The 27,986-nt window shown below is 37.5% G+C and overlaps 1 protein-coding gene across 1 annotated transcript; it reads left to right on the forward strand.

The window, feature by feature from the left end:
- Positions 1-456: 456 nt before the first annotated feature.
- Positions 457-27,979, forward strand: SNX6 (sorting nexin 6). Its single transcript, XM_017820471.1, has 14 exons — positions 457-508; positions 665-712; positions 6,229-6,333; positions 7,088-7,198; positions 8,649-8,770; positions 10,730-10,853; positions 12,082-12,177; positions 13,507-13,612; positions 16,048-16,123; positions 17,350-17,389; positions 18,542-18,628; positions 19,529-19,688; positions 20,653-20,738; positions 27,046-27,979. Exons 1-14 carry the CDS (start codon positions 503-505, stop codon positions 27,097-27,099), a joined length of 1,221 nt encoding a protein of 406 aa, XP_017675960.1. The 5' UTR covers positions 457-502; the 3' UTR covers positions 27,100-27,979.
- The last annotated feature ends 7 nt before the right edge of the window (positions 27,980-27,986 follow it).

Raw genomic sequence — 27,986 nt, forward strand, 5'->3', positions numbered from 1 at the left:
CGGGGCAGGCAGCTGCCTCTCGGCTGTGAAGTGAGCTCAGGCACAGCAGCAGCAGCGCTCTGCCCGCCGTGCGCGCTCCCGGTGCTCCGGGCAGCCCAGGGAACAAAGCCGCTCCCGAGCGCTCCTGAGCTCCGGGAACGCCCTGCGCCCTCAACACCCGCGGGCCGGTGCTCACCAGCCCCAACCCCGACACCAGAGCAGGAGGAAACCAAGGCGCTGCCACACACGCGGCCTCTATCGCCGCGTCCGGGGGCGGTCCCCCTCCTCTCCGCCCCGCAGCCGCCGCCGCACTCCGTCCCTCCCGCCGCGCCCGCTGCCCTCGCTGCCCTCGCTGCCCTCCCCTCCGCTGCCCTCCCCTCCCCTCCGCTGCCCTCCCCTCCGCTCAGCAGCCGCTCCCTCGCGAGAGGCGCCGCTCGGCGCCGCCGCCCCGCCCCGCCCCGCCCCGCGCGCCGCAGCCCCGCCCGGCCGCGGCTCCGGCGGGCGCAGAGCGCCGCGAGCAGCCATGATGGTGGGTCTGGGGCGGCCGCGGGTTGGGCCGGGGCGGGCGGGCGGCGCGGCCGGTCGCTAACCTGTGCGCTTTGTCTCCCCACACCCTCCCTGTCGCTGGCCTTGCCTCTCCGCGCCCCCCGGCCTGCGCCACCGCCTTCGCCTCGCCCCCAAGCAGGAAGGCTCGGACGACGGCCCAGATTTCCTCTCGGAGGAGGACCGAGGTGTAAGTGCCGCGGGGAGGCGTCGAGACCCCGGCGCCTGGGGCTGGGCGGGGGAGGGCAGGGTCGGCCCCTCCGCGGGGGCCTCCGGGCGCTGGCGGCCCGAGCCCGCCGCGTGGGTGCCGGGAGGGAGGCGGGGTGCCGGGCGGCGGGGTCGCGGCTGCCTGTCCGCCCGCCGGGACCTGCGCCTGGCACAGCCGAAATCGGCGTCTGTGTGCAGCCTTGGCTGCTCATTGTTCTGTCACACAAGTTTTGGAAGGACAGTTCTTTCGTGCTCTCGTTGGAACGGCTCGGGAGGGGGTTGTGTGTGTGCCTGGGGATCGATGTTCTCTCCCTGCGGGCCCCTCCCGCCGCACGCTCCCGGCAAGGCCGGGACTGCCCAGGCTGACCAGCCCTGGGGAGCACCAGATTCCATCTCCAGCCGTGAGCCAGGGCCTGGGTGATGCAGTCCTGCCCCTCTTCTCCCTTCGGGCCTTAGGGACTCTCCCGTAGATAACAATGGGACATTTACATAGCAGGCACATGCTGCATAATAAACCCTTTATTGAAAAGAAGTTCTGTTGTTGGGACAGAATGCCACAGTTATGCTTCTTACTGAGAAAACCTTTTTCTCTGCCCTTCTGTTTCTTGCCTTCGTTTCTCTTCTGACTCACTTAAGCAACAAATCAGCTAATACAGTATAATTCACTCACACCGATTACCCCTCTTCCTTATTATCTTAAAAAAGACCAACTAAGCAAGATAGAAGAGCAGCTTCAGGGTTGCTTAGGTTGCCTTGGCTGTTGTGGTTATTGAAGTGACTACATACAGTATATCACTAAAAAATACAAAAATCTGAGAAACACTGTGTTGGTATAAACTTTTATCATGTATCTATGTTGTACACAGGTGTCAAATACAATTTTAAGTACTAAATTAGTTTTGACTGTCTGCATGCGCTAGGAACTCAGTGTTTTGTGTTCCAGTTTATGACCAAAAATTAAAAATGGCATTCTAATATTGTATCAGGCCAATTCTGGCTACTGAAAAGCTTTTGCCTTTAATTTTGCAGCTACTTTAGTAAGAATACTGGATAAAAAAGAGAGAAGGTGGAAATTGTTTTTGTCCTTTGTCTTCAGAAGAAGGACCAAAGAACTTGTTAGTTGTAGAATTGTATTTTAAGTAGGTTCTCCCTGGTACTTAGGAACACACTTAGATATGCACAGTTAAGTTGTCTTTATCTGAAGGTGCAGGTAGAACACAACAATGCAGATCTGACCTCCTTTGAAACTTGTTTGTTGGGTTGGTTATTAGTTTTCCCTCTAAGGCTAGGTCCTCAGAGTTCACAAGGTAATTTGAAAACCTTAAGAAATCCCTTAGCAGTCTTGTTTGTACTGTTGTAAAACTTACATCATTTCAGTTGGCCAAGTCCAGTCTTTTTTTTTCCCCTCCCCCATCTTCATCCAGCACTAAAGAATTAAACCGAAATAGTGTTTTTCTCGTTTCCCTAATTTTTTTTAGGTTTCTTTTTTCAATCATCAGTCACTCTGGGGTTATTTTTTACTGGGGTTATTTTTTACTGCTGTGTAAATCCCTAGGGTTAAAACACAAGTTGTTAGCTGCATGATTTTGATTGTGATACGGGAAATTAATCAAAAGCAATATGGCAATCTGTTCATGAATGGGTTTGCTTTGCTTTAATCTTCAAAACAGTATAATTTTTTTCTTAGTAGAATAGTAAAAATAGACATCTTTTCATAAAGTGATTCCCTGGTTCTGATTTGCAATTAAATTTCCTCTGTTTGCAATTAAAAAACGAGTAGGTCAAGCCTTTATTTGAAAGCATGGATGGCAACTTCTGGTTTGAGTAGTTGAGCTTTTAGTTTTGAAAATCAGTACTCTTGCCTCTGTGGAATCCAGATATTGCTATGACAACTGTACTTTTAACGCTGCAGGATCATGTTCATCAGCTACAGTTAAGTTTAACCTTGGGGTGATGGGATGAAAAGAGGGCTGGAGTTTATGCTGATGCCACACAGAACAGTAATTCTCAGACAATTGTGTTATACCATATGGAGCCTTTTCCAGAGAACTGTAAAACAGAGCACTGCGAATCATCTTTGAGGAAGTAGCTGTGGGTGGTCTGTAGAAGGAGCTTATTGTAAATGCTCTGCATAAAATGAACTTGTGGGAATTGCTTTTCTAAATTTCACTTAGGAAGATACTATTGAGTTCGCTTGGAGTAACACAGTTCCTGTTGGGATTTTTGTGCTCTCTCTAATGTAAACAGTATGTGCTTTGAAAAGTGGCACAGTATTGCTCCACTAGTACCATCTTGTGTATTTTATATAGATATAAACTTTAGCTGACTTGGCTAACACTCTTGTCTACTCATTCAGAGGAAATGAGCTATCCCTTAGAACAGGTCTCCTGGAAACATAATGCTGTGAAGACACTTAGGAAGCTTTTGTTGTAAAGGTATTGTTTGTCCCCTTGCTCTGTGTTTTTATCTGCCTGTAAAGAACTCGCTGAAGAAAGGGTCCTTTCCCTCTTAACATTTTTGAAAGACCTTAAAGCATAAAAGTTGATGTTAATGGTTGCATTACCTAGGAATGTAGGGCTTAGTTGTTTTTCCCTTGCCTCTATCGGCTTCCTTCCGTTATCATTTGAAGTATAATTGATTCCTAAGCAAGAGCTTAGATGCTAAAATCCTCTCTTTGCATTGTGTTCTCTTTTAGTACTGTAACATCATTTAGCCAGAGTTTTGGCTTCTGGTATTTTCTAGACCCTTTGAATAAAACAGGGACTTTCTTAGTAAAGCATTGAAAACTGTAAAGTAGCTAAAACAAATTAGTTTTTGTTTTGCTAGTTGTTCAGCATGGATGTAGAGTACGTATCTAAGCATGAAATTATTATGTGATTTGTATGTATTAGACTTGGAGAGGGGCAAGATAAAAAGGGACTGTATCTTACCTCTGTCTTTTCCATACTTTAAGGTACTTTCAGTTTTCATCCATATCAGACTTCTTTTAGTTTTTCATTTCCTACTTCCTTTACAACTAGAAAACCATCCATTGGTGGTAGTTTTCTTTTGTAGTGATGAAGAGTTTGCTTAAGTTTGTTGTGCAATGATGTTGTTGGTGAATTCAATTTCCAGTAATGCAAAGTGAACCTTGTGTCACATGAATACATTTAAAGTCCTTCAATTTTCTGATTGTCTTTGACACCTTTCATAAATGCTTCATTACCATTGCATACAAAAAGTTCCCCTTTGGCAGTCAGGCTACATAGCATAATTTAACATATGATTAAACTCTTCAAAACTGTTGCAGACTTAACTCAGTATAAATCAGACAGATACTCTTTTACAGTTGTATGCTGTGAGTGAAGTTGTCGTGTTTTGTTCTTAGTTTTCTTAGCACAGATAAGAGTTTTGTATCTAAAGTTGTGAATAGTGCATATGACCAGGGTGCCCTACATACGTTCTAGTGACAGACTCGATCGGCTGTTGTACTGAATCTTAGAATTTTGTGTAGTACCACTTTGTAAAAAAAAAAAAAAAAAAGAGATGGAAAAGTATTTTGGTAGAAATATTTGTGACCTGTGAAAGATTACAAAAATGCCATTTAGATAAACCAGACTATTTGCTGAGATTACCATGTCTGTTAATGTATCCTGGGGGGACTGGAGAAAAACAAGCAATACCCCAGACAGTGTAACCACAAAAACCTTTTTTACACACTGAAAAATGTGGTGTCATGGCATACAGGAGACATTGGTATGTCATTATATTTTTCTTTCCTAAATTAGATACTAAGAACATTGTAAACTCGGTAGGAGCTAGGAGATTCTGCCTCTGTGAATTGATCTGCAAGGGACTGTTTCGTGATAATATGCCTTTGTACGAGGCAGTGACCCCCTAAACCTTGGGAAAACAAAACAAAACAAAACAAAAGGCAATGCCTTAATCAGGTATGTGCATATGTTACTGAGTGGTCATTTTAATGATTTCCAACTTTGCTTTAAGGAAAAGCTATTACTACTTGTGTAATAGCTATTGAACTCTTACATTTTGCTAGCCTAGCAGAATATGCTAGACTGCATGATTTTGGTTTATTTTAATACACTAATTCTAAGATACATTAGTCTGGTTGCTGCTACATAGACAACAGTTGTCCACACATTGAGGTTAGTTAGAGGGGGATCTGGCCATTGTGATTTAAGATAAAGATAACTGATGGAAAGCAAAATGTGGCAGTTGATGCTTCTCCCCTACTGCTGCTCCCGTGGCTTACAGAGCTACCTTCAAAATCTGCTCATGTGTAACCTTTGTACTGTGTGTTGTTGATACTTAAAGCATTTCTGTACTTAAGTATGGACTTCAAAATGCAATCCTGAAAAGATTTGCATGGAAAAAGGTCTATATCTTTGTAAGGCAGAACATTTTTATACTGTAGAACAGGATATTTGTAGAAAAAATGCAGCATGAAAAGAAGACACAGTGTCTCAGTAAAAAGTATGCTTCATGAGCATGACGTGGAAATATTTTTTGACAGTTATTTCAGAGAAGATTTCAGAGTTAGCCTTAGTACTTGTAAAAACATACTGAATGTTGGTTGGTCATGATGAAATTGTCATGGAACAAATTCCTCTATAACAACAAGGGTGCAAGAGCGAGGGGACTTGAATTTCCAGTTGGAGTCTAGAAGCAGTTAGTTGCAGCAAGTACTGTTGAAGCGAGTTACTGCCAAATATTGTGGTGCTCAAATAATATTGCAGTTTTTCTGTATTTGATCACTGTCTCATTTTTTTCGATATGACTTTGGAATTACTTTGTAAGAGAGTTTGGGTTTCGTGTCTTGTAGAAAAAAATATGCGTATTCCTTGCACTTTTGCCATTTTGAAGATATTGAAATCTTGGGTTTGAGTTTTTTGGTTGTGGGGGTTTCAGAAAAATATCCCTGAGAAGACTTAGTTCTGTAAAACTCAGAATATTATTTTTAAGATTTTAAATATATTATGAGAAACATTAAACAGAAAAATAGTGTAAGAAAATATGAGTAAATCAGGTCTTTAACAGCTCTTTCTTTGAAAGATAGGACCACATTTCTCCTTGAAAGTACCTTCCCAATTGTTAGTATCTTTATAATTACCTTCACAAGTACATTTACTTAGAGCACGTTGTCAGTTCAGAGGAGTGAGGGGAATGAAGAGAATAATGAAGGAAAAGACCTTCCAAACTTGTTGCTGTCTGTAAATGTACTTTGACTATCTCAATTACTAGCAAGGTAACAATATACAGAAATGAAAATAGTGCACTAACAAGGAGTACTGTAAAGGAGATTATTATTTGTATAGTTATTTGTGCTATAAGGAGTGCTACTGGGATTTCTTTTTTTGCTGAGAATAATCTTTTAATGTTGGAGTTTTTTGTCATCTGTCTTCAGCATTGCAGGATCAGTGTTCTTCTCAGAGGAGAATAAAGGAAATATAATTAACTTTTTTTTTTTTAAATTAAGCTAAATAGATTTTTCTTTTTTAGCTTCGAGCAATAAATGTAGATCTCCAGACTGATGCTGCTCTGCAAGTGGATATCTCAGATGCACTCAGTGAGAGGGATAAAGTGAAATTCACTGTCCATACAAAGGTAAAAGCTTGAATTTTTAAACTCAACACTTTCTTAATTATATACAAAAGAAAACTGTTTATTGAAACAATCACTGCCCTAGTCCTGTAGGCCACATGATTTCTGCTACAAGCCAGAATGTCATTGGCCTTTTTGGCCACCTGGGCACACTGTGGCTCATGTTCACCTGCTGTCAGCCAGCACTGCCAGGTCCTTTTCCACCAGGAAGCTTTCCAACTGCTCTGCTCCCAGTCTGTAGCACTGCCTGGGGTTCTTAGGACCCAACAGCAGGACCTGTCACTTTGCCTTGTTGAACCTCATAGAACTGGCCTCAGTCCAGGGATCCAGCCAGTTCAGATCCCTCTGTAGAGTCTTCCTGCCCTGCAGCAGATTGTCTGCACCCGACCTGGTGTCATATGCAAACTCACTGAGGATACACTCCATCCTGTCATCCAAATCACTGATAAAGATGCTAAACAGAATTCCAAGATTAAATGGATAAAATATGAAACATATCTCCGAGGGCAGAGACTCCACAACCTTTTTGAGCAACCTATTCCAATTGATTGCTGCAGTAATTAAGATGAGGGTAATTACTGCTGAATGAACTTTTTTTTTGTGTCAAATCCTTACTTGGATGATTCATTTATTTTTACAAGGACATTTCTGTTGTTCCTTCAAGGTGCTTCTCATACAGTAATGAAAAACACTGATTTTTTTGTTGTGTTTTTTTTTTTTTCCCCACCCATAATTCTACCTTTTTTCCCCCCTCTAGAGTTCCTTACCAAATTTCAAACAAAATGAATTTTCTGTTGTCCGGCAACATGAAGAGTTTATTTGGCTTCACGATTCTTTTGTTGAGAATGAGGACTATGCTGGCTATATTGTAAGTACTGGTGTTCTTTTGGTTTATATGCAACATTTTCTATGGGCTGTATCAAAAGTACTTGAGACTGCTTTTAAATGCCGTAGAAACAGCAGGTGTTCATTCCTTCTAAAATCAGATCAGCTTCTCTAATACTTAACTTCATGCAATTACACAAATTTCATGGTTGAAGCAAGCTTGGAGGAAAGTTACAGTAGTTGTAATACTTTCTTCCCTTTTTCTCATAAGGAATGAGTAGTTTCATTTCTCTCCAAGTGTACATTAGGCTACTGTGTTAAAAGTGTGAGAGATAGTTGAGCTGTGGTATTGTTTTTGTAAGCTAATGTTAGAAGTTTCATGTTGCTTTTGTTTTAGCTAGAATTGCAGAGTGAAATAATTAGACTTTTCCGGTTTTCATTATAAAGATCAGAATCTTTTAACCATAAATCAGAGTGGGGGAAACCAATACAAATATCATGTAGAACTACAGAGAACTTCAATACACAATAACTTAAAGTTTGAAGTTTATTTCAAGCCTCCAGAGACAAGAGGTCTCAAGATAGTCACCTTATGATAGCGCATATTAAAAATGGATGCTGCTGTTCATACATTAATTGCAAATAGGAATATTTGTCATCTTGGTATGAAAGGTATTCATTTTGTATTTCGGGGGTGTCTGCTGATGCAGAAGGTAAACAGATATTTTAATTCATTAGGGGGTAAATTATAATGAGTATAGTCTGTGATGTGTCATACCTTTCTTGAGCTAGTCTTTTCTTAGTCAGCAACGCTGTTTGAAGTAACTAGACCTTCAGTGTGTTAATAACTAGCTTCAGATAGTTGACTGTCTAGATGCTGGATTTTTTGTTTTTTGTAATGTGTTAATATAATGGGCCCATATCAGTAAACTAAAATTTAAGCATAGTTTAGGTTTGTTCTGTGTCCCTTTCCTGACAGCAATTCAGGATTAGTTTGACTGTGGTGTTTACTGTGTGCTTTGTTGTTTCAACAGATGCATCTTTAATGTCAACAGTGCTGCAAGAAAGCGCTAGTGTCTGCAAACAACAGGGAATGGTTTTCTTGGTTTAAAGTCTCTGGGAGTTATAAATGGGTGGTGTGAAAACAGTTGTGTAATACCAAATAAGCTAAACCAAAACTCATTAGAAAATAATGATCTCAGGCTTTAATTCATCGTCATGGGAAAGCTAGGTATTATTTGGTTTCTGTTGTAATTAAACTGAAGCCATTAGTTCATACTTTAGTAATCTTCAAGGACATTTGACCAAAATTGGTATAGTAATGTGGCACTTATAACTCATGAATGAGAGACTTCATCTAGAAATGCTATAATGAATGATGGAAGAGAGAGCCATATATTAAAAGGCTGCAGGCAACCTACAGTTCCTGTACTGAATGGCTGTTGTTTGATTGAGAAGATGAGAGATTAAAAAAAAATTGGATTCAATTCCAGATTCCACCAGCACCACCCAGGCCTGACTTTGATGCCTCCAGGGAGAAATTGCAGAAACTTGGAGAAGGGGAAGGATCGATGACTAAAGAAGAATTCACCAAGATGAAACAAGAACTGGAAGCGTATGTAGACTTGATTACTACTTTATATCTTTATTTATTTATATCCCAAAACTTTTAAAGCCGTTGGCTGTCCCATGTTTCCGATTTCAGTGTAACAGTTCTCTGTGAGATACAGGCTTGAGAATCCAGTTGCTACATATCCAGGGTTAATCTTAGTGATCATGATCAGTGCCATTAGGAAAATTGTAGAAATAATTTCATGGAAGATCTTCTGAAACAGGAAAAATAAATTGGCTTGTTCTTTTACATTCTTCTGTAAGGAAGAACCTAGTTAGATCCTTTTCTTCACAGAACATCTGCAAAGGGCAGAGATAACCTCTATCTGTCTTAGTTTTGGTGTTCCACATTTTAAAAGCATAATGAGACTTTATACATGTAGGGATTGACATAGGGAGTTTTGCATGTGATTGGTACTGGAAACATACATGCCAACCTTCTGTTCCCCAAGAAATACAAAGATTACTAGAAAATATTTTTTGACACTTTTTTTTTTGTTGCTTTTGCACAAGGAGAATATACTTCCTGAAAATAGTGTTTTCCCTTACTATGAATTTAATTTATATTGAAATATCTGCTCTGAGGCTTCTTGTTCCATATTGAGTTACACAGTGAAGTTTCTCCTTGCTTCGTCCATTTTCCTTATCATGCATTCACTTCTTTGATCTTTTTCCTGTCATTGGTTTCAGTTTTCAAGTGTATATTTACGCTGCTTCTAGACTGCTTCTATCAAGAGCTCTGAATTGGCAAGAAAAGTACATAGAACTCTTAGAACTGCTGCTTTCTCTCCGAACTTCAGCTGCTGTGAGCAAATGTCTTAAAAAGCTCTGTATTAGTGAGATGTACAACATAATTTACAGCAGAGTAGATATACACTTCATATGCAGAAAACTGGAAATTAGCAAAACACTATAGATTTTAAAGAATCTGGTTTTCCAGCGGCCCTGATCATGATTCTCTTGTGGTCTGGTTAGGGGTTGGATAACACAGAAAACTTTGGGTTTCTTCTACTGCCACCTCCATCCTCTGCATCCTCCTTTTTTGTCTTCACTGAATGACTACTACTCTCACTGAGATCAAACATCTCCCAACACTGGCCCTGCTGGTTTGCTGGTATGTAAATCTTAACCTCCTTGCACATAGTGGAAGGAAAAGTGTTGATTATAATTTCACTGTTTGACCTCAGAACGGGAAAAAGAGCCCTTTCTCATTTTTAGATGAGTTACATCTTATTCACTGAATTTGCAAAGCAAAATGAATTATAGCAAACTTGTATTGATAATAATGCCTTCCTCTTAATTAAATTGCAAGTGAGTAATTGCTTTGAAGTTGAGTTGGCTGAACTGGGCAACTATGTGATTGTTATGGTTAAATGCGATTTTTTTCGGTTGTACCTACCACTTAATTTCACTTTTAGAATCACTATGAAGCAAGACATTAACGTAAGCTTTGGCTCAAAAAGGCTAGGGACTCTAATGTGAAATAAAAGACTATCTAAACAGCTAACAAAGCCACATGAACATTTAAATAAGTAAGGAGGGTGCAAATGGGCATGGGGATGGAGATGGGGAGGAAGGAATTTGCACATCAGTACATAGTACTTAGTGACTGTAGTCTGTACTTCAGTTTCTTGATTTTTTGGGGTACTGGGGAAAGGACAATGACATTAGGTTACATGTTCAGCAAACCAGTGTCTGTTAGCTAACTTTAAAAATCAGAGTGTATTTGTTGACTCTTCATCCAAAGTCTCTCTGTAATGTGTTCAGGCTTCACATTTCTCACTAGTGTTATCATTGTACTATTTATTTATGTCTAGATCAAATATTGGAGTGATAAACTCTATTACGTTGGCTTATAATTTTGTACCCTTACTGAGGATCTCTTAAAGCTGCTCACTAGGCTTATCTCAAACTTAATTGGTTCATATGAAGTTCTTATGTCTGTCTTATTTCTCGTTTTTAGTGAATATTTGGCAATATTCAAGAAGACAGTTGCAATGCATGAAGTGTTTTTGTGTCGTGTGGCAGCACATCCTATTTTGAGAAAGGATTTAAATTTCCATGTATTCTTGGAATATAATCAGGATGTGAGTATTGAAAACTGAATTGCTGGCAACAGAAATCAAGATATACTTTTATGGTAGGATGGAAAATTGATTAAGAGGGCATTACCTCCTGGAGCAAATTACATCAGTTCCTTCATACCAGACATACTTGTATTGTAAAAGTTAGAAATTAATTTAGTCTGTAGGATTTCATTTTCTGCCATCTGTGGAACCAAATGCACTGTGCTCTAACCTCAGCATCAAAAATATTAATGGAAATCTAGTATATTTTGAATTAAAAAGATGAGTTTTTGGTGGTGATTTCACATGACATTATACTTTTCCACTCTGACTGAAGCTTTTTCTGTTGTTGTGAGGAAGAATGATGCAAGAAAGATGGAACACTAATTTTTAGGATCTGGAACTGTGGTATAAATTCTGCTGCCAACAAAACTAGAGAGAATTTCTAATTAAATGTTTGTGATGAGTAAAGCCTTTTTGTTAACAATGTAAGTGAAAATTTGGTTATTTTTTTTCTAAGTATTGGACTAGTGTGGCTACCCACACGTTACCTACTGAGTTGAGATAATGGAGAGGACTTTTTGGATTCATAACTTTGGTGGTGGAGTTAGTGGTTGCTAATATTCTGCAAACAGTTTTTAGTTACTTTTTAAAATTGCAGGAATCAACACTGAATGTTAAAGAAATCATTACAGAGAGTGGCTCAGCTGCGTACATACTGTAATCAAAATATGTTATGAGGTTCCTCTGTTGCTTGATGTAGAAATGCTTATTGCTTCAGGAAGTCAGTTACCTAAACTGGGCGAACTTAGATGGACAGGAGAAGTCTGAGGAGGCTGAAACCGGCATTAGCCTCTGGAAGTGAAAGATCTGTTATTCTACACTTAAGAGTGAGACATGGTTATATTAAGTCAGCAGCTCTGTGCATGATAAATACTGTATTATTGATTACTGAAGTGTACATCTTGTACATTTGGTATTACCTGTAAGTGCTAGAATGTTGCCGGTCTTTTTTTAATTTCTAGAACAGTATTTTAGGTGATAAAGAACAATCTAGTACATGAGGTAGTCTGTCATTCTGGATGCATGGTGCCCCGTCCCCATTAGTGCAGAGTATAACACTAAGCAGAGAGCAGGAGAACCAGTTTAGGTGTAGCGAGTTATGGTATGCAGTTCTATTTAATTTTTTTTTAAAGCTTTTATTGTGACCAGAAAAGGAATGAACTTGATAAATGAATTTGTTTTTCAGTTGAGTGTTCGTGGGAAAAATAAGAAAGAGAAACTTGAAGACTTCTTCAAAAATATGGTTAAATCGGCAGATGGTGTCATTGTTTCAGGAGTAAAGGTGATTATTGCTTCACATATCAAGATCTAAAATGTATTAACATTGTTGTCACCTTTTTTTTATGAAGCAGAATTTTACATAGGTACAAAAATGGGACTTTTATAGTGATATCTAACTTAAGCATTTGTGGCAGACCATGGGAAAGAAGTTGTGGCGTGGATGCAAGATAACTAAAAGTTGGCTTGTGTGAAAGAGGGCTTTCGGTGCTCTTTCCCCCTGTTTTATGAAACTAAGATTTTTTTTTTTAATCCACAGATAATTGATAATCTGGGGTTTTTTTTGTTCCAACCTGCCATTTTATATAGTGGGAAGGGGAACTTGGTTTGACAACTGCTTCAGTTAAGAAGTTAATAACACAGTGTGAATTTTACCAGCCTAGTAGAATCCTTCTACTGTTTCAAAGCTAAGAGCAGCAGTGGAGGTGATATGATGTTTCCCACTAGATGCAAGAATGTAACTGAGACAAAAAAAAAAAAAAAGAAAAAAGAAAATTCAATTAATTTTGACTTTTCCAAAAGCTATAAGATCGGTTTTATAATAAGCATAAATTCTGCAGAGGATGGTTTTTGATCTCCTTTCTTTCTAGTGGTAACTTTCCATTTGCTAGCAATTTCCAGGAGTTAAAGTTTCTAGTTTTAAAATCTTGAGTTTTGAAGCTGCTGGAAGGTGGATATAACCATGGATTAGTTATGACTTGGAGAAAAATGTAAAGTCCAAATAACAAGCATTTTTTGTAAGAACATTGTTCAAAGTCCATGTTGTAGGCTATTACATGGTATTGAGCATCTGTGTTATTTTAGAGGGTTTAAAAAAATTAATATAAACCAAGTATCTCAAACTGTAATACAGAAAATAGTAAAATTTACCTGCATTTACCAAACTGAAAAAAGTCTGTCATTAAGATCAGTGTTCTGGGCTAGGAGTTCATATCACCTCTGCTGTAACCACAGCATCTGTGCAACTGGCAGACTTTCATACCCTCTCCCTCTTTTCTAGGTAGATGTCCTTTTATTAAGTACTTGACATGTATTCTGTTTTTCTGTCAGCCTTCGGTGACCCTTTAGTAGTTAGTAGTGAAATTATATCCTTCATGTGTAGTCATATAGACCTTTAAGATGCTTGTTACAAACTCTTAATTCTTATTAAATTCTTAGTAAAACTTCAGCTGATGATGTAAGTGGAAAAGAAGTCAGTTTACATAAATGGTGTTTTAGACAACAAAAATAGATTGCATTTGCATACAGCGATGTGTAAATTTACTCTGCAATTGCTCTGTAGAGAGTGAGTGAATACTGGTTTTTTTAATTGTTCTCTTTTATTTTTTTGTAGGATGTGGATGACTTCTTTGAACATGAAAGAACATTCCTTGTAGAATATCACAATCGAGTCAAAGATGCCTCTGCCAAATCTGATAAAATGACAAAATCACATAAAAGTAAGGTTTTTTTCCCAGGGTGAAAACAGTACTAGTTAAAGTGGACAGAAGTTGTTCATGAGGAGAAGTAATTTTTTTTCTTTTTGCATGCAAAAAGTGAATTTATTTCTCCAAGTGTAGCCTTCAGATAGTCTAAATCTGAATTTCAAAGTTTAGGCTTTGCTGTAGTAGACTAGATGGAGTAAGAACAGCCTAGTGTGACACTGAAGATACCTTGACTCTTCATGCTGTCTGCTTGAAGAGAAACATGTTATGTATTATTTTTTGAAGTCTGATTCTTAGTCATTAAGGTGTAGAGTTGGGTAATATAGCAGTCCATATGATTTTACACCTAGTGAAGTTGTTTTTGATTAGATGAGGTTGATTTCATCAGAGTGCAATTTCTTGGCACACTAGGCATTGCATTACTGTGCTAGCGAAGTTACCTTTGTAAGTAGCAAACTCCTACTTAGGAAATGAGTTCTAGACTGGGTTTCCATTTTTCATCCATTTAGAGTGGAGACTGGAATGTGTACATTCAGTAGCCTGGTTTGCAGGACCCCTTTTTTTTTACTGAGACAAGATTTTTCCACTTGGCTATTGATTTCTGTTCCTGAGCTGAGTGCTGGCTAATGTGATTTATGAAAGCTCTGGATAGTCTTCTCAAGTGCAGTGCATTTATTTGAGAAAATGAAAAAGCTTTGAGTTAGGACTATTGTGTTTGGCTTAGGATTACTGTGTTTTGAGAAACTCAGAAAAAAATTACCTCTGTTGCCCTTGATTGTAAGTTTTTGTGCCTAGATAAATCCAAATTGATCTACTAGATTCTGTCTACTTTCTTGAAGTTTGTGTTTGATTTACAGATTCTGTCTTTGCTATCTACAGTAATATAGTTCACACAAAAGCAGGTCACAAAATCATTTATGAATCTCCATTGATAAGACCTCTGAAGTGGATATTGAATGAGACATTAAACCAAGAATTTACTGAGTTCTTTTGATGCTTCTGTTATTGTTGTATGAAGGCTTAGTCTTGTAGCTTTAGTATCTCTGCTAGGAGACAGAGTGAGTGAGTTATGGCTTAATGAACCATTGAGGGGCCCTGTGTCTGCATTCAGTTCCCACCTGAAGAGGTTTCTGGTGTTTTTGTTTGCTTTCTTAAAGTGAAAACTGAACTTCATTCATAGAAGTTAAGTGCCAAGATTTATCTACATAGTGAGGAGGCCTTTTACATTGGTTGTAGAACCAGGAAGATCGTTTGAAATGAGGTTGTAGAGGAAAGGAAAGGATTGATTAAACTCATGACAGAGCTTCAGTGGTTTTCAAACTGAAGTCACACAGGATGTTTGTTGACAACTTTTATCAAACTGCAAATTGGGACAAATGGCACCTTTTGAAATTCTGGCTAGCAGAGTAAAGCAAAGACCTGGGAAGCCTGTTTTAGAAATGAGCAGACTGTAGTTTATGGATAACTTATGATTGGCAGAGAGTTGCAGGGCTTGTAAAGACACTGACTTGCTATTTCCAGCAGAAAATCTTATGTTTATGTTGAAATGGGAGGAATAGAAGGGGAGGTTAATAGCTTCCTAATACTGTTCTTCACTGTAACCAACTGCACTGATGATGTATGGAGTAATGAATTGGGTGGAAGTTGACCCACTCATAATGTTAAAACAAGGTTATGTTATTTAAAAAAACAAAATTCTGCTTAAAGGCACAAATAACAAGCAAATATATTTTTCCTGTTCATTGCTTGGATCTGTGAGAGTTTTCATCATCCACTGAGTTTATACTAAAAGCTCTTTATAAAAGTCATGTGTGCAGAAATTTGATTTTTATGATTACTATATGGCAATACCTCACTAGTCAAATTATACAGCCTTCATACAAATACCACTTGTAATTTCATTGTTTAAAATGCTTTAAAACTAATGCTACTTTACCGATGACTGTTGATGAGGTAAGGGTTTCCTGAAAACTAGACAGTACTAGAAAGTATGCTGTGCACATAGCACTCTGTTTCTGGTAGTTTGGAATTTGTAGTCAGTTTACTGCTCTCAAGCACACAGACTTTTTTTGTCGTTGTTAAACTGTGATTATTATTTTTTTTCAGATAGCTTTAAACTCAGATTTAAATTCAGACTTTAACCATTGAGTTTGTACATCTTCCACCAAAACGAAACCTAACAAAGTTTCACAATAAATTTAGCCAGCAGGTTCTAATCGTGTAAAATATTGCTAGGTAAATTACAGGCTGTGCAATTTGGTGAGGGCACCATTTTTATTGTGCTCAGTTATCCTTCCTAAAAAGTGACGTGATTGCAATTTTATTTCTGCTTTTGTGTTAAAGTATGTCCTTTTAGAAAAACTCTTACTCTCGAAGGAAGAGAGGAACTTCAAAATTTTCAGAAAGAAGAAGAATGAAGTATTAAAACAAGTGCTTGTTTGTTTTTCTAGATGTGGCGGATGACTACAATAGAATTGGGTCTTCATTATATGCATTAGGAACGCAGGACTCCACAGATATATGCAAGTAAGATATTGTTAATAATTTATAGGGTAGTTTGATAAGTAGCAGTCTTAATGGTGACCCGCTGAGATTATTAGCTCTTGTTATAAGAAAACCACAGTTTATTACAGCTATATCACATTAACATATTTTTTCTCTAGTATTTCATTTCTGTAACAGGCTGCTTTTAATATTTTTGCTTAAATATTTGTTTGTAAAAATGCTGTTTTCTGCAGTTTGTAGAAAATTACATAGTTGAGATGGAAAAGTCCTCATAGAATAAGAAAGAAACCAAATGCTTTCACAATTTTTTTAAAATAAGTGCTTTGATGTGTGCAGCAAGCACAGGTATCAGTCTGAGTATATAGATTTTTTTTGAGTGTTCTCTGTACCAACGTCTTGAAAAACAGTTGTGCTGTTCTAGCACATTTAGGCAAATAAAGGAATCTACAGAGATCCCCAGAACTTTGAAAATAGAAGAGGGTCTTTATGTACAGATGTTTGTCCTTTAATCTTTTAGTGATTTGCTTGAAGATGGAGTTTGGTGTATCTGCAAGTAAAACTTAGTTAACTAACTTAAAGATGTCAGCATTGTGAATATGCATGCGAGTTCATTAGTGTGATGTTAGTGTCACTGTGATGACAGGTAGGAGATGAATATGAAAGTTAACTTATTTTTATTAATTTACCTGAATTACAGTTATATACTTTCAAATGTGTTGATAGCTTACATATCAGTTACCTTGTTAAGAGTATTTGTATTTGTTGTAGTTTGTTAGGGTCTGTCAGAAATCACATCTGTCTTCTGTCAAAATAGTATAATTTGACTGTAATTTAGTCTGCTGTTAGACTGAAGCCTTGTATTGTCTCCTGTGATGAAGATGTGCCCCATGTTTACTGTGTGAAGAAAAGTACATTCAACTTAAGTGAAGAACACCTGATAAAAGTGTAAGACAGTTAACCAGGGTGCTGGTGCTTGGGCTTTAATTCACAGAAGCATAAAGAATCCTTGAGAAGCTCTGCAATTATTCTTTAGTAAAACCCATCCTTTGCCTTTTCGTAGTTGCACAGTTCCTAGATGTTTGAAGTGCTACAGTTTGAAACTAGTGTGTTCTCTGAGTTCTGTGAATTACAATTCTAAACTGTGCTTTTGCAGTCTTTTTTGCCAGACACAGACTGTAATTTGAGTTCTAGAAAGTAATTAGACTGTTCAAATTAATGTTGTAATATAAGCTGTTTCCTTTGTGCAGGTTTTTTCTGAAGGTGTCAGAGTTATTTGACAAAACAAGGGTATGTACTATGAAACTAATGTTGTGTGTCAATTAGACATTAATATGTGCATGTTTTATAGGTGCTTCTATATGAAGCATTTAAGCAATGTGTGGTATGGAATGAGAAAGCATAAGATTTCATTCATCTGTTTTGTAAAATGATTTTGTAAAATGAACCTTAGGAATCTTCAGTCCATTAAACATTTCTTGGCAGTCTTCCTGTAATACACTAGTAAAGCTTCTGTTCCTCTAAAAGGCAGAAAGATCTTCCATAACTGTTACTGCATATCACATGACTTGTTATGGATAAAAGAAATGAAGAAATGTAATCCTTAATCCAAAAATTGGTGGTCATGCTGCATTCTTCTGGAGCCAAGATCTGTTTCTGCAGTTACTTGAGTTGGAAATACTACTGCTGATGCTTCTAAGCAGATTTTCAAATATCTTCTCTCTTTTGCCTTATTTGTTTGGCTTACTAGAAAGCAGATGTATGCCATGTATCAGGAAAACTTTCAAATGAAAAATGTGTGCATTTCCTAATAGACAATTGTATCTGCATAAACATGTACTTTAAAGAAAATTAACAGCAGTACTTGCTTTGACTCAAAATGTTTTAGAAATTATTTTTTTTAAATTAGGGTTTAAAAAATGCACCTACAAACTCTGTTTCTAAATTCATAGAAATATCTGTTTCAAATACAAGCAATTTATTGGTCTTTTTAGAGCATTTAGTACAAGCAGTTACAAAACTAGTCCGCAAAGGTGCCTTAAAAATTGGTTTTCCTTTGATCTCAGCAACAACATAAAACTTCTTGTGCAACTCTTAATACAAGCTTTTGTTTCTCTGAGGTTTTTCTAGCATATGATCTATATGGTTGATATTGGGGGTAAAATAAAGCTGTGTGTTACATAGAAATCTAGTTGTCAATTACTGCTCACACAGTAGGTTATTGCTTACATTTTAATACAAAATCCTAATACTGCTTCTCCTTTTGCATGTTTTCTGTCAATAATGTCTGATCTTAGTTTTTGAAAAAGACAATCTGTCATGTACTGTATATTTTACACTGAATTTGTATCATACAAGTGAATACCCATGTTTTTAACTTGATGCTTTTACTTACTGTTTTTCTGTTTGGTGGTGGTGTTTTGTTTTGTTCTGTTTTTCCAGAAAATAGAGGCTCGGGTATCTGCTGATGAAGATCTTAAACTTTCTGATCTTCTGAAATATTACCTTAGGGAATCTCAAGCTGCTAAGGTGAATTTATGGGTCTTTGTTCAGTGGCATTGTGTTTCTTTGACATAAAAGGGAGAGAGAAAGTGATAAGGGATGATCTTGAGAAACACACAATATAGACAGGTTAAAATGCCGCCACCTCTAGCCTGTAATTTCTCCCTTAACTGTAAAACCTGTATCTCTCTTGTATGTAAGGAGTAACAATGCAGTTGCTGACTGTGGGACTGACTGTGGAACTGTGTGAGGCACTTGTCAGGCCAAATCATGCAGTATAACAAAAGAAACAGTCGAAGAGCTGTTTGTGAATTCTTTGTGTGTTTGCAATGTGTTTGGTGCTTGTAAGTGCAAGCAATGCTACCTTTCTTTAAATATTAAATTGAATACTCCATATGATCTACTAGTGCTGATACAAAAACACATGGGCCAAATTTGATACTCTGTGGCTACAGAAAATTTAATTCTTATTGTTGTTGGATGTAAGATGATGAAATAACATCAGAGAATGAGGAAGCACTGGATGAAAAATATCTCTAGATAGATGATCACAGCAATAACTATTGCGCAGCAAAACGTTACTGATGTTTCTTGGGCCTTCTGTGTATTCAAAATATGTAATCTAAATGTAGTTTGTTTCTAATCTAAGAAGCTGTGAAATTTCCTATAATTTGCCTTTTTAGGCTTTTTGGAGTTTTGTCTAAGCCATCTGGTGCTAGCCTCTGTCAAACAAGATGGAGGCCAAACAGTATTATGTTGTGGGTCTTGCAGGATGAACTAAGTGAATGCAAATTATTTAATAAGAACTGAAATACAGCAAGAAGAACTAAAATTAATTTGATTTTTTTTAATTACTTCGTATATAATAAAATCCTTGGGTAGAGTCTTGTAAACTCTAAACAAACTTTATGGGATTTTTTTTAATAGGATCTCCTATACAGAAGATCTAGGTCACTAGTGGATTATGAAAATGCTAATAAGGCATTGGATAAAGCAAGAGCAAAAAATAAAGATGTGCTGCAAGCTGAAACTACTCAACAAATATGTTGTCAGAAATTTGAGAAAATTTCTGAATCGGCAAAACAAGGTATTTGGGTGGTCCTTGATCCTATATTACTACTTGAAAATTAACAGATTTTAGGATGCTAGTAATGAGAATACATTTTCGTAATGTTTCCTAAGGAAGGCTATTATTTTTTAATCAGTATTTACTTATTTTAGAAAGTTCAAATTATACTTTTCTTTGGTTCCTCAAAGCTCCATTAGGCAGAGCTAAGTCTAGGTGCAAACTACTTGTTAACTTCTTTTTTTCATATGCATAAGCAGTGAAACAAAATAATAACTGCCAGCAGTAATGGCAGTCAAATCTTTTAAAGTGTTGTTGAAATTCCCCTTTTGGTTTTATGCATTATTCTGTGAGGCACCAGTCTGTCTCATATATGATACTACATTAGAGAAGGGAGAAATAATGAAATGAGATTTCACTGAAACTTACTGTCTTTTTTTAGGTTTATACTTTTGTGAGTTAGTAGTCATCTAACTCATCGTTTGGGGCAGATTTGTTCAAGGTTTAAACACGTGTTCTTCTGTTTTTATCATTTAAGGGTTGTTTGAGCCAGTAAATCTGGTTGGTGATTCCTGTAAATGAGACAGTGGAGAATGAGTGATCCTGTTAACCACAAAGCTATATGAAAAAAGCATGGTGTAGTTCATTCTAGTTTTAGCTTAGTATATTCCCTAAAGACTTTCACATATCAGCCTTGAAAGAACAGTGCAGGTGGAATAAGAGAATTAAATGTTAAAAGCAGTCTGTTTTCAAAAGAGCTTTTTGTCCACAAAAGGCTACCTAGAGGTGAGGAACTGCAATGGTGGTTTGCTTTCATCCAACTGTGTAGCAGTATTTTTGAGCCTGGAATGTGCTGAGATTAAACTTGATTTTTTTCCTTTTGCTTTCTCTCACCCTTTACCTCCTCCATCCTGAAGGAAAGTCTGTTAACAGCTGAGGCCACTAGCAAGGATACTGTTAATGAGTCCACTTTTATTTTCTTTAGAACTGATAGACTTTAAGACAAGAAGAGTTGCAGCATTCAGAAAAAATCTGGTGGAACTAGCAGAACTGGAATTAAAGCATGCTAAGGTAAGTGTGATCTTTTTTGGCCTATGTTTCAACTAATTTTTAATATTGTATGCTTGATTAACCAAAATGGCTATATTTGTTGTGTGAACACTTCATGTTCAGGAAGGGGCATTTGAATTTAAACATCATCCAGAAAGGTGAACTTTCTTCAATAATAGAGAAAAAAAAATATTGGTGAAGTACCTCTGAGAGATTGGTATGCTTGAGGTGCCTTTGGAAAGCTCATCTCTTCAAAGACACTTTTGGCTTCAGTTTTATGCTTCTTTAGCTGTTTGATATTTATAGCTGCAGAGTTTGAAAACCTGCCTATTTTTAAAACCTCATCTTACCATTTTACCATGGGACAGGAAGTGGTTTCTCCTGTTATCCAGATGTTGGGACTTGATGTACAGGATAGGTTAACTATTAAGCATGAGATCACACAGACCTGAACTCAGATCAATATGATTAGTATGCTTTTTGAACAGTTTTGCCTTTAAATTCTAAAGTATTAACAAGAGAGAAATGTTGCAGATAGCCTTTTCAGGAAAATTAATTTCTGTAGGAAAAAAGCTTTAAGAGGCCTGTAATGTCCTTAAATTTCACAATGTATTTGATTCTTTTAATCCATATAAAAATATGGTTGGCCGCTCTGATTTCATAGACAAGTACAACAGTCCTAGGAGGCAGCTTTCTTTTAAAAATCAGCTCTTTAGCATTTCTCATTCTTATCACAAATCTGAAACTGCACCGGTTATGAAGCTGTGAATTAACTTAAAAGGTATCTGTTGAAAGGACTAGTTACAAGGTGTATTGCTGCTTTACAGTCTTTCCAGTAGTGTTGAGGGTGTCATTCTTCATTCTGCTAAACCCTTTGTTTGTAAAACTAATGAAACTAATGTACTGTAAAAAGGGTTGTTTGGGGGACTTTTTCTTTTTTTTTTTAACCTTTGTAGGTATAAGTTCAGCTTAATGGGATATTTAGCTGGTAAAGCAATCAACAAGATATGGAAAACTTGACTCCTTTTTCAGATGAATAGTGCTTACTTTAAATAGTCCTAACAGTCATTAGTTGCAATAGTTTTTATTGATTTGCCATATCATGCTTTTAATAAGGGAATGAATCCACAGGCTTCTGTCCTGCTTCAGTCACTGACTCTTCTTCATCTCTTGTAACTGACCCTTGCTGAAGCCCCCACATGCCCTGGAGTGGAATGTTTAAACAATGTCTCTATCCTCTAAAGTATCCTTAAAGAATCATTTCTATTATCTGTAAAAGTCACTATCTTATAGTAATATTCTCTTGAATTTTGACATCTAATAACTGTGGAAGGGAGGGGGAAGATGCTTAATTTATGTAGCTTTCAACTTACTTGATTTGTGCTTGGTGTCCTCTGTTTACCTGGAAGAGCTTGAAGTTTTTTAGCTGTTGTCCCCACAGCTTCTGTTTAGGACTTAGTTCTTCAGATAGTCTCTGATTTACCTTGTCTTAGTGAATTTACTAAGAAGGAGCATATAAAGCTGTAATAGAAGCTTTGAATTGTAGTTCTGTTTCTGAAGGTGAATTGCTGCTGACCCTTTTCACTTACTTCATCATAGAGCACAACATTCACTAGATAGTTTTAAGTATTTAAAGCTTTACAATATAAAAGGCCATTTTGACTAAGGGTGACAATTCTCAAAATGTTAGCAAATATTGTGACCTGTTGAAGGAAAGGATATTTCATTTCTCATGAGGTTTGAAAGTTCTCTTTTTTTCAAAGCCAGTGTTTCATATTTAAAACAAGGTAAGCTACTACAGATGGACCAGTTTTGTTGCTGTGTTTTTCTTTATATGGATTCTGAGGCTCTCATTTCAGGGGGTGCTAGGTAGCCCTGGTTTTGGCTGGGTTAAGCTGAGCTGTTTCTAGACACCTAATTCAATTCCTCTTGCGGTACAGCCAAAAGAGGACTAGTAGAAGCAAAAAAACCCCTGCTTTTTTCATGTAGGCAATATATTATTTAAGTCAGATCGAAAGCTCCTGCTTCTAGGTTCTGGACAAAATACTTTGCCTGATGCTGTAGCAGTCTCTTTGTGCCTCTGCACCTACTGGAGGCAGGCATGTGAAGTTTTAGCAACAACAAAATGGCAATTGCTTGGTCAATAGCGTGTTGAGCACACCACTTGCAAACTTTGAAACACGACCTGTTATTCAGGTCTAAGTGTTTTTTTCCAGCAAAAATGTTAAGTGGGGAGGAGGTCTGTGAACAACAGACACCACTGCTGCAGGCTGTTGCTAGAAGTCTGCTGTTGTGGGTTTTCTTTTGCTGTAGTGTGTGTGTCCAGACTAGATGTCTCTGAATCAGTCTCGCCATGTATCTTCTGGACTTGGAGCTGCCTGGCACAGAAGACAAGGAGGTGAAATACGATGTAGCCGTGGGTGCTGGAACTCTCAGCCTGAGAGGCTGTCTTTTGGAGGAATTCAGCCATAAGGAAGGCTGCTGCATGACTTACTGTTAAAAGTTATTTGCTCTGTGTGGAAATTAAAAACACAAATCCCAACACAGAGGTCGCTGCTCTGAAAAAGTCAGAATGACCAAAGTATTGAGAGAAGGTTCTGAGACATGGCTTGCATTTTGTGAGCTGTATCTGGCTGTGTAGCTCTAGAAGACTGGATGGGTGATAGGGAAATAAACTTTGAGTAAATCAAGGACACTATATATACAAATACTAAGTGAACCCTCACTGCCCAGTTACAGTTATACTACTTCCCTATAAAATACTTCTTTAAATCTGCTGATATCCTCTGATCCTTTCCTGATTGCAAATCAAGACTTCTGAAAAAAGCTAAAAATCAGACTGTGGTTTGAGATTGCTGTAAGTTGATGAAAGTGCAGGCTCTTGCCAGGAAGTATGATGATGCATGACTGTTTCTTTCTTGTATGTTGGCACAATTATATGTGCAGCTGCACAGTAAGACGGAGCTTAAAGTTGCTCTGGGTTTTTCTAAGATTTACTTTAAGTCTTGTTTTCACAGCATCACTTGTATACACAGATTCGACTGGGAGGGTGTGGCAATAAAAGAGTGCTGCCTTCTTAGCAGCATCATGTACCCTAGATTTACTTAGAATAGCTGCTGAGCTGCAGCTTTAGATTCTCCTTGGTCTCTGACCTATACTAAACAGATTGATGTTTCTTTTTGTACGGCCATTCCGGCTGATTATCCCCCTCGGTAGTGCTTCTGTTTTGCTAGTGCTGTGTTTCTTCATGACTTCATACAGCTGAAGCTAATTTGAGATCTGATTAAGCGTTTGGCCATTTTAATGCAAAAGCTGCATTTGGTGTACTGTTCAGTATTTTAAACAGTTGGATTTTGCAGTGTTCCTGTGTTGGACTTCATGTCCAAGAAGGGAGGTTTGATAGCTGGTGAAACTGTTAAGGTTATAATCATATACTTAGAGCATTTGTAGCCTTGGCTGTAGTTTTAGAGTCTTTTGACATATGAATTGTAACTAAGATAGCCACTCCCTTCAAATAAAAACAAATAAAAAATAGAAACGTATTTTCCTCACAAATATTAATATATCTGCTCTTGCCTCCCTGGTTTTTTTTTAAAAATAATTTCTTGTGTTACTAGCAACAAAAGTCTGTTTGGAACTGACAGAAGGAAGTAAGCAAAATGCAGTGCTAAGGGATTTGATGAAATGTTTTGTCAGTAATTCTTTCTTTCCTGAAAAGGATGTTTCTGTCACTGTGGTTTTGCCAGTAATTTTAATATCTACAGCTTAGGAGTCTCAGCTCACAAAAAACACTTTTCTGAATTTATCTGAATGTATAGGACTTTCTTGAGCTGCACTTATATAGGTCAAGTATGTCAGATATTGCAGTCAGAAAGAGTAATGCCCTTGATCTATTATAATTTAAATAAGGTGGTTCTTTTCAACTTTGTAAATTTGATCAAATGAAAATAAATTATATGTGTATTTGGAAAATTTTAGTAGTCTGGCTGACTGACTTTGGAAATGACTGATGTGTAAAGGACGTTTTCATGGTTTCACTTGGCTGGCAACTGGAAATCAGAGGAGTAAAAGTGAGAAAACTTGTGGGTTGAGATAAAGACAGTTTGATAGGGAAAGCAAAAGCCGCACAAACAAGCAAAGGAAAACAAGAAATTAATTGAGTGCTTGGCATGGGCGGGCAGATGTTCAGCCATCTCCAGGAGAGCAGGGCTCCATCATGTGTAATGATTACTTGGGAAGACAACACTCTGAATGCCCCCAATCTTCTTCTTTCCCCCACTTTATCTACTCAGCACAGTGTCATATGTTATGGAATATCCCTTTGGTCACTTGGGGTCATCTGTCCCGACTTGTCTCCTCCCAGCTCCCATGCACCCCTAGCCACCTTTCCAGCATGGCTGTATGAGAAGCAGAAAAGGTTGAGTAAGAGCTGCTTGGCAATAACATCATCATCTCAATATTATCAACATTGTTTTCAGCACAAATCCAAAACACATCCCCATATTAGACACTGTGAAGGCAATTAACGCCCCCCCAGTGAAAACAACAACAGATGTATGTACTGTCTATTTAGATTGCTACACAATGGCCTGTAAATTGCCAATATACTTCATGCTGCTGTAAGAACATGGCCAAAAGACTCCTGTCACACTTTTGTTACCAGTAACATGTGCGGTTCACAAGTATACTTTGGACTGAAGTATTGATTTTCATTCATTAGTTCATTACAGTCAATAATCAGCTTTTCAGTAACAGAGACCTTAGTTTATGAATTCTGTACACCACAAAGATAGGCCATGAAGTCCCCATGTATCTTGCTTATATAAAACTTGTTCATATCACAGAATTACAAGCCTTCTAAGAAACAGCTTGTGATGCTCCTTTGCCAATATAGCCATAAAAGGACAAGAAAACTGTTAAAGCTGCAACTGAAATTGCTGCCTTCTGGGATAAGACTGAGAAGGATTCAGTAGGCATAACTGGGAATCTTCTGCTTTGAAGCCTTTAAATCAGTTAGTTGCTTAATCTGGATTATAAGACCCTTAATGGGGGATAGAATTATGATTTCTTACCTTTTTGGGATGAAGGATGTGTCCTTCTGCTTATCTACCACAGGTCATTTGGAATGCTTTTAACTGAAAAAGTCATTACAAATTCTTCAGTACTTCTGTGGACTGTTTATGAGGGGCATGCAAATCACAGCTACTCACATGTTTTTGTCTGTCTGAAGTTTTCTTTACATGTTTCTTTTTGGATCCAACATTTTTGATAAAAGTAAGCAGCTTTTCTCATGTTCATAACTGGGCAGTCAGAAAACTGTGTGTTCTGCATTTTATCTGAATCTGACAGGAATTACTCTTAACACTGTCAACAGCCTGACATTTTCTTCTTACACAGAGATTTCAGATTTGGCAACAAATCTAGTCCAGCTATTTCATAGTGAATAGCTAGTAGTTTAAAATGATCTAAGTGTAAATGAATGCACAAAACAGTGTGAATATTGTGAATACCGTGTTGTTTTGGTGTTTTTTTTCCTGCAAAGTAAATCCTGGCTTGTCAATCATATTTGGTTCAATTCACAAAGGTGTCGGTTCTGTAAATTCATTCAGATACCTGAAAATCAGTCTGTTTATGGTATAATCAGAATGCTTTAAATAAGATTAAAAACTGTGTTTGGAAAGAAGGGCAGAGCTTGGTTTAGAGTTAAGCTGAGGTAATATTCTGATAATCACTTCTGTAGCTCCAGATGTTATTGCTAAACTCAACTTTGATGGCTAAATCACCTGGCTAAGCTGGTAAATCAGGCTGCTGTCTTTCAAACAAGGCCTGTCCTTGAACAGAGCTGTGAGCTGGGATGACTGCTATAAGCAAGGAAATCCTGAATGCTATGAATTGTTTAATACTTGTTGATGAATCCAGTTCTGAGTGTAATATATGCATACTTACGCTTTGGGAATCATATTCCAGTCACAGACTAATGGTACTTGCTATATAAAAAATTTAAAACTTTGCAACTATGAACTTCATTCCTGAGAGAGTGCTGTGCAGTTAATAGTTTTTGTGACTAGACTAGATCTTGAGGAGAAAACCTGAAAATGGTACTAAGTGCTTATTTTTGAATCTCAAGTTGGCTCCATTTAGTTCCATGACACAATATTCCTACATTCAAAAAACTCTTTTAGGATAAAAGTTTCTTACAGAAGTATTTTTCCATATGCTTAAAACTTGTCTGTTCTGCTTTGGTGCTGGTATTGCTATTTAAAAAACATCTGTCACAAGCATAAAAGAAAGAAGAGAAATGTGGTGATATTTTTCTTTATTTTTACAGGGTAACTTACAGCTTCTGCAGAGCTGTCTGGCAGTGTTAAACGGTGACACATAAGCTACGCTCCGTCCTCCCACTAACAAGGGCTGCCCTCCTCTGGATTTTGTTTTCATAACTTTAAATAGGCATTTACAGTTCCCCGGAGAAAACATTTGACAAAGTGCACATAAGCAAGCTTCTTCTTTCAAAAGAATTAGAACAAACACCTGAAAGTAGCTCCAGACTATATGAACAGTATACTTGTTATACATACATATTCATGTTTATTTAATCATTATATGCTTTCATTGTTCAGAAAACAAATGCTCGGGTTTTGTGAAAATAGCCAATGTAATCATATTCATGTTATGAATACTATGATACAGCTGCAATCTTATTTACCTTTGTAAGTAATTTCTGAAGTTCACCATTGGAAACACATTGTTCAAATGGCCTAAATATTACCATTAGATATTTCAATATTGTTACTATAATGACATTGTATACACTGTCTTAGTTTTTTTCCATGTACTGATATCAAAATACTTATCTTTTTTTCAATTGTGAACATTTCTTAGAAATTTTGGAGAATTTTGTGTAACCTTTATAACTATGATTTAAAAAGAAAAGCAGATGCATTAGTATGTTTGCCTTAACTTGTAGACTAATCCAATTATTGTAAAATAAACCATGAAATCAATGATTTTTCTAAAATTATGCAGACATTGTATCATCTGTAAGCTTTATATTTTCTAGTAAATTAGATTTTTTTTTTCTCTACTCATCACGTAAAAACCATTGACTAAGTACTGGATTGGTCTGACACTACTCGCCCGGTACTTTTTCACTTGCATTCTCAGGTTTTATCTCTTTGTCTGTGTCTTTCCTATCCAGTGTACTTAAATTGTTTTGAGCTTGGTGGCTGACTCTGCAATTTCTTTGGCAGAAATACTTTATAGAGAACT

This window comes from Lepidothrix coronata, unplaced genomic scaffold (genome assembly GCF_001604755.1).
Source record: "Lepidothrix coronata isolate B3197 unplaced genomic scaffold, Lepidothrix_coronata-1.0 Scaffold83, whole genome shotgun sequence".
Lineage (NCBI taxonomy): Eukaryota > Metazoa > Chordata > Aves > Passeriformes > Pipridae > Lepidothrix > Lepidothrix coronata.

Excerpts from the sequence above, each read along its gene's own strand:
- SNX6 (XM_017820471.1), top strand. Across the intron at positions 13,613-16,047 it reads AATGACAAAATCACATAAAA|ATGTGGCGGATGACTACAAT; the intron begins GTAAGGTTTTTT and ends TTGTTTTTCTAG. Across the intron at positions 16,124-17,349 it reads GACTCCACAGATATATGCAA|GTTTTTTCTGAAGGTGTCAG; the intron begins GTAAGATATTGT and ends TCCTTTGTGCAG.